The sequence below is a fragment of the Euwallacea similis genome, chromosome 31 (genome assembly GCF_039881205.1).
Source record: "Euwallacea similis isolate ESF13 chromosome 31, ESF131.1, whole genome shotgun sequence".
NCBI classification, from domain to species: Eukaryota; Metazoa; Arthropoda; class Insecta; order Coleoptera; family Curculionidae; genus Euwallacea; species Euwallacea similis.
In genome coordinates, this window is record NC_089639.1 from 340,697 (window position 1) to 356,608 (window position 15,912).

Genomic DNA, 15,912 nt, shown 5'->3' on the forward strand with positions numbered 1-15,912 from the left:
TATTTCGGTCCTTATAGAAAAAATATAAATATGCAAAACACGTCGATTCTATTTTCAAGGGGACATTCTTTAAGTTGGTTTTCTGTTAAATTATATGCACCGTCTAGCAACGGTTGAGTTTTACCTCATTTGAAAGGTTTTTAAATTACCTTTCTAAATGTATTTGTTTTTTCTTTTCTTGGAAGGTTTTCAAAAAATCATGCCCAAACCGCAAACAAACTTAGATATCAACTGCATTCTAAAAAAATTGTTTATTAATATTTAAAATGTTTCAAACGCTGTCCATTATTTAAAATATCCAGCCTTAAGATTTGAAAGAATTGAAAGGAAAAATTACAGCTGCACGTAAGGAAATTAAAGTAGAAGTTTTAGTGAATGTTAGAGTGGAGTTTGAAAATAGGCTTTATTACTGTTTACAAAATAAAGCTTAGCATTTTGAACACTTAAAATATTAATAAACAATTTTCCTACAATACAGTTGATATCTAAGCTTGTTTACGGTTTTGATATGATTTTTCAAAAACCTCTCAATGAAAAACAAGTACGTACATTTGGAAAGGTAATTCAAAGACTTCTCAAATGAGGTATAACTCAACTCTCCTTCTCATTAAGATTTTAGTGGTTGTTTCCACCCCCGCTAGAGGGTGGGTGCAATTTAATAGAAAATCGACTTAAAGGAGGGCCCATTTGAAAATAAAATCAACGTGATTTTCATATTTACATATTTTTTATAAGGACCGAAATATCGAGGGTGATTCGTTTTGAAATTGACACGCTGCATGTTGCTTAAAGCATCTGATTACATTAGAAATGAAAATCTGAAATCTTTTTCGTCTTAGGTGAAGCATGGCAGGAAATAATGATGGACTGTGCAGATACGAAAAGAGCAAAATGTGACAGCAGGCTCAATAGGGCTGAATCGCAATATTGCGGTTCCGATACTGCCTATCCATATTTCATTTCATTTTACGTATTATGTTCATTTTTGGTAAGAAATACATTTTCTTTGTTTCTTCGATGTTCTAGTCTTGCTGCTTTCTTTTAGATTATAAATTTATTTGTGGCGGTAATTATGGACAATTTCGATTACTTAACGAGGGACTGGTCGATTCTTGGTCCACACCATTTAGACGAGTTCATCAGATTGTGGAGCGAGTACGATCCAGACGCGAAGGGTCGCATTAAGCACCTAGACGTCGTAACGCTTCTTAGAAAGATTTCGCCTCCTTTAGGCTTCGGAAAACTATGTCCTCATCGTGTCGCTTGTAAACGACTGGTTTCGATGAATATGCCTTTGAACAGCGACGGTACTGTGCTTTTTAACGCCACGTTATTTGCGGTCGTCCGAACTTCGCTGCGAATAAAAACCGAAGGAAACATCGATGATGCCAACGCTGAATTGCGTGCGGTTATAAAAAAAATATGGAAAAGAACGAGCCCGAAACTGCTGGATCAGGTGGTACCGCCACCTGGAGTGGACGATGAAGTCACCGTCGGCAAATTTTACGCCACTTTTCTTATTCAAGATTATTTCCGAAGATTTAAGAAAAGAAAGGAACAAGAATTCCGCGAAGGAGACCTTAAAGAGCAACACAATACAGTAACTCTCCAAGCAGGGTTGAGAACGTTACACGAAGCCGGTCCTGAGCTTAAAAGGGCTATTTCAGGAAATTTGGATGAATTGATCGATGATAATCCTGAGCCGATGCATCGGGTGAGTTGAAAGTTATTTCAATTACGTAGATTTAAAACTGAACGAGGCTATCTGTTGATAGCGAAACCATTCTCTCTTCGGAAGTGTGTGGTCCTCGATGAAACGGGGACACAGCTTCAACAGGGCAAAATCCCTGAAACTCAATCCGACTGAAATAAAGGTTAGCCCGGCCTCCAGCGCCGAATATTTGCCTTACAATGTTTTAAGGAATACGTCGGTCACAGATGCCATGAATCACATCACTTCTGGGGTGAAAAATGCCGTTCAAAACATGACAAGTGTTACTTCATTGAATGAAGCCTATCATGATGAAGAAATTCCCCTCAGGTCTCTAACAAATCTGCGTAATGGAGACACAGAAAAGAACGCATACACCATTATCGAGTAAGTTTCCTTGGTGTGGGTCAATTAAATAAGCATTCACCATCAGAATGTGGATTATCTGTTGCGTTTTAGTAAATCCTATGAAATGGATAATTTCTCGTTGTATCATGCAGATTTTCGAAGTAAAAAAATCCGTTTTCCATTAATTTCTATCAAAGATCGTTTATTTAAATTTGGGACTTGCCAAAAAAATTATTTCCCAAAAAATATATGTACTTTGATTTTCAGTAACTCTGGTTTTCTGCATCCTGGCTACAACGGTAAGCTCACACCGGTGGGAGGGGGGAGGGGGGTAGTATTTGATATGGTGTGCCTTTTTTCGAATATAGTTGAACGATAACAAATAATGTTTGGTTTTTGATGGTTTTTTTATTGATTTACCGCTAACCGGTAATTGTTATGCCTTGAAAGTTACTGTAAATTTTGAGCTCAAAAACATTATTTTAAACCCCAAACCATTTATTTTGAGTGCAAAATGTACAGTAGAAATCGTTGTTTGCGTTGTGCAGTCTTCAGGGCGACAATCAAGAGTTGATGCCGCCTACGCCGCCCCCTCGAAGGAGGGTCTCGCCAGGTGGTGGCGGCGGTTTTAGTCGTATCGCGAGCGGCCTCAAACTGGCCCAAGCCCAGGCTATGGCGGTTGCCGGGTTTCTTCCAGCTCCTGGTGGATGTGACCTTGGTGATAATCACCCGCTTCAGTCTGTGGATCCGCATTTCAAAACAGAAGACCGGCATGGGCGCTGCTGTCTCCTAAACCACCGAGCTTCTTTCCACGGCCGAGGTTAGCCGCCCATCCTGAGACCCACATCCTAATTTATCCCATATCCCAATTTATGTGGATATAAATATGAGTAGGTTGTATTTCTTTGATCCATACTGCATTTTTTTCTCCTTATTGTTTAGGGAGCACTTTCTCAATTAATATTATTTCAGTTGTCCCTAACTCATTTTCCTTTACCCTTAAGAATTACCCTTATGCCTTCCGTTAACTTTATTAGCCAGTAGATTCATATATCTACGTAGGTATAACATATATACAGGGTGTCCCGTGGGGTATCTGCCATAATTTGAAATTGTATTGCCGAAGTAATTTTAAATTAAAACCCATGTGACTGTGAATTGGGATTATTTATTATCACAAAACACAATGGATGAGTAAGAAGTGTGCCGGCTAAGCAGTGCACCAAAAGTTATCAATTGTGGTTATCTCACATGAAATAATTTAAAAAATAAAATGCTTCTAGTTGGCTTATGATCGAGTTTAGGGCACATATTTACAAGACGTTTTACACAAACTGCTTCAGCAACACACTCTTAAGCTATGGTACATTCGGCACGAGACATCCTGCATAGTATGCATAGCTAGCACAGGCATGGCTTCATCTAAACTAAAGGTACGCTATTTGCTGAATAAAAGCTTGTGAGTGAGACAATTAATAATTACATTTTCTGTTATATATAAACGTATAAGCTTGCCAGTCTCATTGCAATATTAGTAAGCTTGGAAGAGTCTTATTTAATGCTCTGATTCTTTTAGATGTGTCATGTGTGTGCACTTGTGTTGTGTTTGAAAATTAAATATACTGGGCATTTATACATTCAGGGCCAACGGACATTCCATGAATCGGTTATGCAAAAAATGTAACAACATAATATACAGGGTATCCATTTAATAGCCCCTCCAACTTCTATGAGTTTATTTGCGATTGCATAAAAAAATCAATTGTGGAGATGTACATGAGGCTAAGGAAGGTGAATTGTAAAATTAGTGACAACACTACAGGGTGTTCTAAAAAAGTCGAGCGTCATAAAGTGTAATTCTTTTTAATAGGACCCCTGAATTTTTTTCACGTGATAGAATCCTCTCTCGAGCCTGTTTTAGTTCCTATACTTTTTTGCCCTGGTATACAGTGACTCGAAGCTATGACGTTTTAAAAGAAATTTTAACTATCTGGGGTGCCTCATAAAAAAATTAATACCACAGTTAGCTTAAGTTAAATTTTGAGAATTTTAGTATGAATTCTCATACAAGATCACTTTAGTAGACACGAATATTTATTTAGCCAAAAATACATACATAGTGTTCACAATAACAACTTTAATATTCAGCTTTTCAACTTCAGTTTCTTGATTTTTTCAAGGAAGATGGTGAGCTTTTATGATGTAGGACAAAAGAAGATTCAATATTCTTCATTTTGGTATAGAATAATGTCATATTTATCTTAAATGTTAACGAAATTATTAATTATTTCAGGAAAATCTACATTCATCGAAGTGCCTGAAAGTTTAACGTGCTTTGATATGATGTCGATGTTGTTTTAAGTTTTGACAGCTCTTTCACGGTTTTCTGTGGCTTTAAAATCTGTTTATTTTAAAACTAGTCATCAAAATGAAGTATACTCGACAAGAACTTATTAGTATGATTTATGTAATTGGTTCATACGATGAAAATTGTTTTTAGCATCTCGGCTCATCATAACAATTTCCTTACATACGATATTCTGATATATAAAGCCCAAAAAATCTGAAAGAGTGTTTTGAAAGGACAGAAAGTGTTACTTATAAAAAGAAAAGTTGAAAGAAGAGGGTCTTGGGAGAAGAAAATAAACTGGACATCACTTTATTAGTAGTAAAAAACCTAAACATCGGTGTAAGAAAAATTAGTCAAGAACTGCAAATAAGAAAATCATCAGTTGCATAATGTTTAAAGAGCAATAAGCTCTCTCCATAACATAGAAATTATGGCGACACATGTTAAACTAAACATTTAATATAAATATGGCATTATTTTATATAAAAAAAGGAAAGAATATTAAATTTCATTTCATCTTACATCATAAAAAGCGCATCATACTAGTTGAAAAAATCAAGAAAATTGAAGTTGAAAAGGTGAAAATTAATATTGTTATTGTTAACACCCTATATGTATTTTTGGCTAAATGAGTATTTGTGTCTGCTAAGGTGATATCACATGAAAATCCATTCTAAAATTCTCAAAATCTAACTTAAGCTCAAGTCGACATTAATTTTTTATGAGACACTCCAAATGGCTAAATTTTTTTTTAAACGTCGTAGCTTCAAATCACTGTATCCTAAAGTATAGGAACTAATACAGGCTCAAGAGAGGATTCTATGACGTGAAAAAAATTCAGAGGGTCCTATTAAAAATAACTATACTTTATGACGCTCGGCTTTTTTGAGACACCCTGTAGGGTTTTCGCTAATTTTAAAATTCATCTTCATTAGCCTCATATACATCTACATAACTAATTATTTTATGAAATCAACAAATAAACTCATAGGAGTCCGAGGGGCTGTTAAATGGACTCCCTTTATGATAGACAAATTGTTTCATTTAAAGGTAAGATTTACCTGTACAAAAGAATCAATTTCAAGAAATTTTCATTTCCTTACAATAGTTTTTCTATAATCGATTGAGTGAGTTTCCGATGGATATGCTACAGGGTCAGTCATAAATAATGGACACTCTTGTAAAGTATTTAGTTCTTTTTGGTCAAATATAATATCTGAATACGGTGCCTAGCTCAAAAGATCTAGGAGTTTCTCAATGTTGCAAAGTTCCTATTACCTCTTAGTAATAATTCAACACATCCCCAACAAATTTTGATATATGTTGTGATATCTGCTTATTACCAAATTAAGATATCATCTTTCAAGTCTTAAAATCCAAGAATTGTAGAATTTTTTTGGTACAAAGGGATATTGTATGAACTAACATTTACATTGAGAGAAAACTTAAAACTTAAGCCGCGAGAGATGGACCATTACTTTTGACATTCCTTGCTAGATACCAGTCCTCAAATGATTAAATGCGTTGCCCCTAATATTTAGTTCCAGTTTCTCCTGGTGAACCCAATGGACACGTGGCTAATGAAAGACTGACGCATTCCTTACCTGGAAGTCCTGCAGAAAGAAGACCTCCATCTTTTGAGGTTGTTGGTTCGGCAGAAAGTTTAGTTGGCAGGATTTTAGTGGAACAGGGATTAGGTAGATTTTTATCAATAATCTAAATACCCTTTTTGTGTTGTATTATTCTTGTTTAATTAGGCAAATATTGTGATCCTGATTTTGTAAGAAATACCTCGAAGGAAATGCAAGAAGCACTGCACATGACTCAAGAGGAGATGGATCGGGCCGCCCATCAATTGTTGCAGCACGAGCGTCAGCTCAAAAGTCGTACCCACGGACAATCTAGCCCGATGCAGCAATTATAGCATCCCCTATCACCACATTTACCAAGTGCCTAAATAATTCTTCTGGTCCAAGGAAGACTAAAGTTAATTATTTAATAACGTGTAGTTTTCTAACAACCATGGATTGTTTTTCTACGTTGCCAAACAACATTTTTAAAAACTTTTTTTGATCTTATTATCCTTACCACGTTTCTCACTAATTTTAATTACCATACCTATTTATTGTTACCGCCTTTTCTATCTTTCTGTCCTTTTCCATATGGGGAGAGTTACGTTTTGCCCGTGGAACTACGACTTCTAACTTGTTTACATACAAGGAAATTCAAATTTGCTGCTTATCATTGGGAGCTCGAAAACTATAAAAAATAGAAGGTAGTTTAGATTGGGGAAAAATTGCACATTTTAAAGCTTTGTTAAATGCCGTTGTAACATTTGGAAAATTCTGATTATTTCCGAAAATAATTGAAAAAACCAAAATTTCCACAAATTGCTTTTTTTAAAGTTATTTGAAGGGATTTTTAAAAATTTATTTCACTTTCTCACAGATACTTTTATGTTTTTATGAGCTGGCGTCATTACACTTTAAATACAACGTTTCGGAATTTGGGGACCATCATCTACTTCATTTTTTTAAATACAGACCTGAATTTTTTATTGCATTTTTGAAAAGTCTTTGATTTTCTTAATTAAATAATGTTACACCTGTAGTAAAAACAAACGTAATGGTACAAAATACATTTTTAATAAATAAAATTATGAAACACTACTAAATCTCCATAAGACAGTCAGTTTTGAGATCTCAAAATGTATTGACTAGTTCTGTAATACTTACAAAACTATAAAAAGCGTGCTAAATTTAAAAAAACATATTATGAATTACACAAATGAAGAATATTGTGACATGTTGAGACGTTATTTGATACACCATAAAAATTCTATGCGTGCCAGTGAAGTATATTTTCAAGAATATCCTGAAAGACGGCAGCTGTATTATTCACATTTTTGCCAAACTTCGTAGAATATAGTGCATTTAATTTGTTGTTTCCATGATAACACTTATGTCTGAGTCGTGTTTCATTATTTTATTTATTAAAAATTTATTTTACACTATTACGTTTGTTTTTAATACAAGTATGACATATTATTTAATTTAAAAAATTAAAGGCTTTCCAAAAATGTAAAAAAATTCAGGTCCGTATTTAAATACATGAAGTTGATAATGGTTCCCAAATTCCGAAACGTTGTATTTAAAATCTAATGACGACGCCATCTTATAAAGGAGCGAAAGTACCTATGAGAAAGTGGAATTGATTTAAAAAAATTTCTTCAAATAATAAAAAATAATAAAAGCCGTTTATGGAAACCGGTTTTTTTCGATTATCTTCGGAAGAAATCGAAATGTTTCAAATTTTAAAACGACTTTTAACAAAACTCGAAAATGCGCAACTTTGCGCCAGTTTAAGCAACCTCGGAATCTTTTATGGTTTTCAAGATTCCAATGAATAGCGAATTTGAATTACCCTGTATAATATCTGTATTTTATGTACTTATATAAATGTAATAAGGGAGAATAGTGACCTGATGATGATGAGATGTACATTTTAACATTGTGCCTTCTATTCTAGTTGGTTAATATTTAGTGAGTTAGTATTATTAAAGATAATGTTATTGTTGTTAATTTAAAGTAATTTTAGTGCGAAATCTTTTAATTGCTAACTAGATCAGCGATAAGAAAGGGATCAAATAAAAACTCATCGTAAGGTGCCAAAAACTACGCTCTGTATAATATGAAATGAAGTTACAGATAATTATTTCGTTAAGTATATGACAGCTCAGGAGTCATAATTAATTTAAGTAGGTAATACTACATTAGGGAAATATATGAACGGCGATAGTGAAAAGGATAGAAAGATGCGGAAGATACAACTTAGGTATTGTTAACCTGTGTGTAGAAGTAAAAAACATTATTATTATTATTATATATTGTGATATTAGTCGCTGTCTGTTCTTTGGATGTAGGTGATGAAAAATCAAATGCGAGAAGTTCGATTCGAAAAGTATTGAATTTTTGTTAATTTCTATTTGTGCATGGTTTGACATAATTATGAAGTGTCTGTTTATTCTGATGTATTACTTTTAGAAGGTGTCAGAATTATTGCCTTGTTTTTATACTATTGAGGGCGTCTGAGGACAGATTCTTTTTTGGTTTCAGGTCCTAGACCAAAGACAAGGCTGAGTCCGCACTAATATGCATCTTTCCGACGTCCAATTTTGACGCGAAAGCTATCTGAATGTTTTTGTTATTGATCATATATTTTCCAGTTTTTACGGACGTCGGAAAATGGACGCTAATTGGATTTCGCCATAAAGCGATAGGTAACGCACAATTGGCCATGAAAAATTTGTATTTGTTACAATTAAAACGTTTTCCCTTTAACTGTATTATATATTACGTACAGATAAAAATTATATAAGTTGAAAAAAACCACTAAGATATTTTTATTTAGTAAAGTTTATTAAATAATTATGTAGTTTTATATTGAGAGTGACAAGATACGGGAGCAAGCACGACGTAACAGATGAGTATTCAATTGTACATCTATGTGACGTGACTAGTTCTAGATGGATATACATACATATATAGGTGCCGTGGTTGTTTAAATGTAAAAAATTCTTCTGAATTTGAACTAAATGATATCTCTTATTCCTCATAACATAAACAAGGGAATATTAAGAGACGCACTGTATGCAAGTAATTTATTAATAATTCTACTTCATATTTTAGTGATCCATTTGATTTGATAAATATTAAATTATTTATACAGGGTGTCCCAAATGCCATGGAATACCATTGCTATCTCCTAAACGGTGAGAGCTACGAGGTCGGTTAAATTAGAAAAGATGTGTCATACTTGGGGCTTAGTTAATATTCGAAAATAACATTGCCAACCTTTTTTTATTTTCCGAGGAATTAGGAAAAATCTGAAAAATGCCAAAATTTAATTTTTATAATAAATCGAAAACTAAAGATTTAAAAAAAATGTTCGCGCAAAAGTTTTACACTTTTTAGGCTCTTGACATTTGTGATTTTCTGAATTTTCTAGTTAGCCTAGTTTTCAAGATAATGACCCCAATTTTCTGTTTTTTTAAATATGAATCTAGATAAATGTGGGCATATCTTGAAATAGCTCATTGAGGGTTTTTCAACGGCTTATCACATGATAACAGTTTCCATGAATTGTTAATAATGATTCTATAAACTGGCCAGTACGATCCCCTGATTTAACTCCTATGGGGTTTTATTAAAGATAATGTTTATTAAACAACTCCACAAAACGAAGATCTTATTGGAAAAATTCAAATTACTTGCCAACAAATTATTCCCCAAATGCTAAATAATATTCAAAACAAGATTATTACAAATACCCGAAAATGTTTAGAATGAAACAATGGTGGTCATTAAGAACATTAATATTTTAAGAATTTATTATTATTTTAAGATTTTAAATTTGTTATTAATCGTTCATGTTCATATTTGTAATAAAATTTCGTTTACATTTATAAAAAAACTCTGATGATGGTCTCTTTTAAACTAAAGCGCTAGAAAATGTTATCATGCGATACATAATTGAAAAGCTCTTAATGAGCACTTTCAAAATATGCCAACATTGATCTAGGTCCATATAGAAAAAAAAGTTGGCGTCATTATTTCGAAATCTAGGCTAACTATAAAATTTAGAAAATCGCACATATCAAGAGCCCAAAAAAGTGTTAAACTTTGGAATGAAACATATTTTTGAAAAATCTTAATTTTTTAATTTATTATGAAAATTAAATTTTGGCATTTTTCAGATTTTTCCCAATATCTCGAAAAATAATAAAAAGTTGGCAATATTATTTTCGAATATTAACTAAGTCACAAGTTTGACACATTTTCTCTAAGTTAACAGACCTCAAAGCTCTCACTGTTTAGGAGATAGCAATGGTATTTGGGACACCTTGTATATTAAAAGTTTCAAAGGTATATGGTTTAAGCATGTTTACGTATGTGCTATGGACATTAACAACGTGGTATTACTTTCTATCACCAAGACTTTGCACCTACTAATTTCAATTGAAATCATATTTACTATCGAGTTCAAGCATCAACTGTTTTAAATAGAATATCATTATTTCTGGTCCGATCCAGAATCCAGGACGTATTCATGGATTATGCATACCTGTAACACATCCATAAAATACAATATTTTTAACGTATTATTATTTGCACATATGGTTGTGACCATTTCATATGCTTAGGTCATTTTACTATTTGCTATTCACATGGGATATATTCGTGAATATCCGTATGTCTTCAGGATGCGCTGTTTAACTACAAATGACAAGAAAATTTATAGGATATCCCACGGATTATGGATGAATACGGATATCTATATTATTATCATGTTTATAAGATGTCTTTTTGGTACTTGGGTAAACGATAATAAAGTAAATATACATGTGAGCATTCCTCGCTTATGTTAAGACTATCAAGTAATACCATGTGAGAATGACATGGGGGTTAGCCGTAAATTACTTCTAAGATAAGCGTGAGAAAACGATAGAGGGTTGTTTATGAATTCCTTAACATAGGCGAGAGAAAAATTGATGATGGGTCAGGGAATCGTGGGAAAAGGCCTGGAATGTGGCTTATCAATGCTCTTAAAAAAAAAAGGGGACGCACTCGGGGGTGAATGAGAAGTGTGTATCGGGGGGCATTCTGACTCGGATCCTTGACAAGTAAAGAAGTACCTCAAAACTTGCTTTTGTTTTATTTTTTTCTTTCCATAACGATACCGAAATCTTACATACATACACCTACGGCGGGCATAGTTCAAAAAACCAATATGCCTAAATACTTCCAACTTTTTCACATAAAAGTACTTGTCAAAAAGATATTAAAGGATAAAGGAAAATTGATTCGAAAGATAGAACACTAACTCTACAGGATATTTGAAAATTGTGGTGTCACAATACAACGGGCAATAAACCATTCAAAAATAAATCCAGTTTAATTAATAATTTAATGTCCACAAATCTGAAAATTTTTGAAATATAGGGTGTTAAAGTTTTAACTCTCACGTAAGAAGTTTTAATGACTTCAATAGTGAAAAAGCATAGAGAAAAGTGCGAATGATTTGGGAAAAGTTTAAAATTTTAAATTCAAAAATTTCAAACAATAATAATAAAAAAATATAGTCAGGACACGATATCTGCGGCGTTCCATTTAAAATAAATGAATTGACGTCCACTTCCGGTATATCCGGAAATTCCGCCATGTTCAAAAATTTTAAACGTATTTCCCTCATTGACTTTTAATCGTCTTAAATGTTCCGATTTTTTTAACTTATAGCCTCAACGGTTCACCTGATTAGTACATTTCTTGGAAGTTCACCGATTTGCCATTAAAATCTGAAAATTGTTAAAACATATAGCATCACATATCTATTCTCACACATCTCCTCTAAATTATTAGGCAAAGCGATTTACATTTAACAATATTTTTGTATATTTTACATGTAAAGTGAAAAAAATGACAGAAAACGACATAAATGTCAGTAATATAAAATGACATTTTTGACAATATTCGCCATTTTTGGACACCTGTACGGGGTGGTAACGACTTTGGCCCCTGTAGACTTATTTTCATGTCTACCTTCCATCATCCACTGTAACTGGTTTGGCGCATAATCTACCATAAAGCTGTTGGTTTACTTTATCTTGTCAAATAAGCCATTTAAATTTTAGATACATTTTCACATTTTTTTTGAACATCTCTGCGAGGTGACAATAAATTAGGACCCCATGGGATTATTTCCCCGTGCACCACCAAGTATAGCGAAACAATGCCGTTTAAAAGCTTCGGAACATCAGAACTTTTTTTTTATATACTACAGTTTAGAGCAAATAACACTTTTAATAATAAAATCTTTACGAAATAAATCTCTTTTCAAAATAAAATCGTTGTAAACGGTGAACTGCACACGTAGAGCGCTGATTATGCTTTTTGATATTTACCTTTAAACATCTAATAAATAGTTAGCAACTCATGGATTTATCCAAGACATGCCTCTAATATTGCAGCGTCTACTTGAGGTTTTTCCTTCGCTCTTCGGAAATTTTATACTTGCTATTTTACGGATAAAAACTTCACACAAACCAAAACTATTAAATAACTCATTCACTTAATTTTTTTTTCACTATTTTCACTCACTTTTACTGCGGTTTTCTACCGATTTCCAATTTCCAGAAAGATTTTCCGCAAAAGACGTGAAAATCCGATCCGGTCTTATTGGAAGTTTTGAAACTTCAAAACGATAAAAACTGACAAGTAACAAACGGCGGTTAAGATATTCAATTGTTCTTGCTCAGCCATCTATTCGCTGAAAAGCGGAAGTTTAGAGTTTTCCAGGTAATATGAAGTTAAAAAACGGGAAAACAGTGAAAAATACTAAAAATAATATTAAAAAAAAGTTGTAAACAATACCTTTATTTTCCGTTTTCTATAGGCTTCACCGGCAAGAAAGGGTATTCAGCCGGGCTTTCTCTGGGGTGCATTCACAGTCAATGTCGAGCATACATAATGCATGCGTCAATACAAATCGGTTAAACGTTGAGTCATTTGACTCGTATTTAAATATAATATATTAAGGGAATTCATTGAAAAATCCTTAAGTAGAAGTTGAAATATCAGAGGCATATCTGGACTCAATTGATCTATTAAGCAAATGTTTAATGGTAATTAATTGCTTAATAAACGGACAACATTTACGATTCACCACCTACTGCGCGTTTTTTTTATAATGATAGCTCATTTTAATGAATACAATAATGATAACAACTCTATTTAGTCTTTGAAACAAAATCCGAATTGATTGCGCTTAACCTGTTCGTTGGATCGGATGCAACCGGTATCCGACAATGTCTGTGAATGCGCCCCTGCTCTTGCGCAGTTACCTCTTCAAAAATAGCCTCTTTTGAATACTTTGGACTAATTTTATTTTTTATTTCTGTTTAAGTATTTTGTTAATTGTTGTTTGTAATTAACTTATGACATTGCCGGGAGAAACATAGGTGATGAGCAACGTTAAAAATATTATTTTAAAATCATTTTCAACTGGAAGATCTTTCTTTAGATATAAATCCACAGTGTACGCATTGTCCTCCGGTTAGTACAAGTTTGTATGGATTGATGTACTGAATAATATTGTGTTTGTGAATTATTATGAATCAGCTTACTACAACCTTATTGATAATTAAACTTTGTAAGGTTTGGGAAAATGTGGGGTTGCTGTAATTCGAGTGACTGGTCCAAGAGCTGAGAGTGCTATACAGAAAATGACTAAGTCCCAATCTTCTGGTCTACCAAAACCTTGGTCTGTACAGTTAAGGAACATTAGGCATCCAATTTCACAAGAAATTATAGATAAAGGGTTTGTTTTATGGTTTCCAGGTACGTCATCTCACAAAATCTACTTAAATGTTAGATACCTTAACTTTCCTCATTTTTATATGTATATTCTAGGTCCCAAGAGTTTCACAGGTGAAGATTGCTGTGAATTCCATGTTCATGGGGGTGCAGCTGTTGTTAATGGTGTTCTTGAAGCTTTAAGTTCTATAGAGACCTTTAAACTTGCTGAACCAGGAGAATTTACTAGACGTGCCTTTCTAAATGGAAAGTTAAATTTAACTGAAGTGGAAGGTTTAGCAGATTTGCTTCAAGCTGAGACTGAAGCTCAAAGGAAACAGGTTGGTATAATTCATTTACAATACTTTCGTAAAGTCTTTTTTCAAAGTTCTTGAAGTGCAAGAAATTAATTTTAGGGATTTAAAGTATAGAGTAAAATTTTTAAATTAAGAGGGAAATTTACAACATTCTTATTTCAGGGATGTGAGTCAAATTTTAATTTTTTTTTAAATTTCCACTTACTTGTCTCCTATAGAAAAATTTCCCTCATACAAATATATAAGGTGCCTATTGTTCAAGGATTCATAATTAAATATATTAGACATTTTTATATATCAGTCCACATGTGAGTATATCTAAACCTTTTTAGGCTTTCCTGCAATGTTCTGGTGCTTTAAGTAATCTCTATCAGAGATGGAAACAAATTTTAACACATTCTGTGGCTCATTTAGAAGCATACATAAATTTTGATGAAACAGAAACATTAGAAAATGGACTTACAGAGTTAGTTGTTAAAGACATAGAAGTTCTTTTAAAAGAGATTGGGACTCACTTAAAAGATGGGCACAAAGGGGAACTAATACGTCATGGTGTCAAGACAGTTATTATTGGAGAACCAAATGTAGGAAAGAGTAGTTTAATGAATTTACTGTGCCGAAGACCTGCATCTATAGTAACTCCAATATCAGGTACAACTCGAGATGTCATTGAAGTTACTTTGAACATCAGTGGTTATCCACTGTTGTTGGCAGACACTGCAGGATTGAGAAATTCATCACAAGATATTGTAGAATTAGAAGGCATGTCGAGAACTCTTGACATGTATGAAAAAGCAAATTTAGTGGTATTGGTAGTAAATTTTTCAAGTTATCTCACTTGGTGCCAACTTCATAAAGACTCATGTTTGAAGAATTATATTATTAGCTACACTGAAAGCTTGGGAGTTTCATGTCTGATAAAAGATGATCCAGAATGTCACACAATACAATTTAATAAAGAATGTATTGTGGTCATGAATAAAATGGATTTAGATAGTGAAAATATCTTTAATGCAAATTTTGAGGGAAATGTGGTGAAAATGTCTTGTAAAACTGAAAATGGAGTTTCTCAGTTAGTTGATGTACTAGCCCAACATTTAAAATCTTTGTAGGTGCAAGGAAATAATTCAGTGCCTAGTTTTAATATCTAATTTTAGATGTGGAGATCCCACCCAAGAACATCCAAGTATGAATCAACAGAGGCATCGAGAACAAGTCAGAAAATGCCAACAAAATTTGGAGCTATTCATGAATGAAGTTGCCAAAAATGAAGGCAGTGATGTAGTTATCATGGCCGAATATCTTAAGAATGCAATTGGAAATTTGGGGAAACTTATTGGCACAGTTACATCTGAAGAGATTCTTGACGTTATCTTTAGCGAATTTTGTATAGGTAAATAACAGGTAGATAACTTACTAATGATAATTTATTTATGTTATAAAAACACTTGTACATATATGTATATGTTGTATTTACTGTAATATGTATTACCCAACATTTTCCATATTCATTTATGGCAAATACTATTTTAGTATCTCAAAAACTGGAGTTGCAGCGTGAGAAAAATACTTTACGGTACATTTATCCTTTACTTTGGAAAACGATGGGATTTTTAGTTTCTCTAAACGTTATTAATTCTTTAATAATGTTTAGAGAAACTAAAACTCTCTGGGTTGATGAACTGATTTTGATCTCATTAATAATTAAGAAATACCTAAAGGTATGCAGCACAATGGTGATTTTATTATTTATCAACACGTGAGTAGGAAATTTTTTATATTGTGCGTCAATAATAAATTTGAGATTATGTATAGGGATCTCGAAAACGATATGAG

The 15,912-nt window shown here is 33.1% G+C and overlaps 2 protein-coding genes across 2 annotated transcripts in view; both read left to right on the plus strand.

The window, feature by feature from the left end:
- The window catches only part of Ca-alpha1D (Ca[2+]-channel protein alpha[[1]] subunit D), a 69,883-nt gene extending 61,048 nt beyond the window's left edge, over positions 1–8,835 (plus strand). The window contains exons 25-30 of the mRNA XM_066403803.1: positions 840–988; positions 1,046–1,714; positions 1,776–2,098; positions 2,608–2,879; positions 5,951–6,106; positions 6,167–8,835. Coding sequence (XP_066259900.1) covers positions 840–988; positions 1,046–1,714; positions 1,776–2,098; positions 2,608–2,879; positions 5,951–6,106; positions 6,167–6,333 — 1,736 coding nt within the window. The 3' untranslated portion in view covers positions 6,334–8,835. The remainder of the gene's footprint in view (positions 1–839; positions 989–1,045; positions 1,715–1,775; positions 2,099–2,607; positions 2,880–5,950; positions 6,107–6,166) is intronic.
- Positions 8,836–13,373: 4,538 nt separating this feature from the next.
- Positions 13,374–15,558, plus strand: LOC136417916 (tRNA modification GTPase GTPBP3, mitochondrial). Its single transcript, XM_066403777.1, has 5 exons — positions 13,374–13,519; positions 13,622–13,804; positions 13,877–14,100; positions 14,409–15,184; positions 15,234–15,558. The coding sequence occupies exons 1-5, from the start codon at positions 13,429–13,431 to the stop codon at positions 15,475–15,477; spliced, it is 1,518 nt and encodes a 505-aa protein (XP_066259874.1). The 5' UTR covers positions 13,374–13,428; the 3' UTR covers positions 15,478–15,558.
- The last annotated feature ends 354 nt before the right edge of the window (positions 15,559–15,912 follow it).

Bases quoted from the DNA above. Each gene is read 5' to 3' on its own strand.
- LOC136417916 (XM_066403777.1), top strand. From the start codon at position 13,429: ATGAGCAACGTTAAAAATATTATTTTAAAATCATTTTCAACTGGAAGA. The intron at 13,520-13,621 runs GTTAGTACAAGT...AAACTTTGTAAG, and splicing joins AGTGTACGCATTGTCCTCCG to GTTTGGGAAAATGTGGGGTT. The intron at 15,185-15,233 runs GTAGGTGCAAGG...ATCTAATTTTAG, and splicing joins GCCCAACATTTAAAATCTTT to ATGTGGAGATCCCACCCAAG.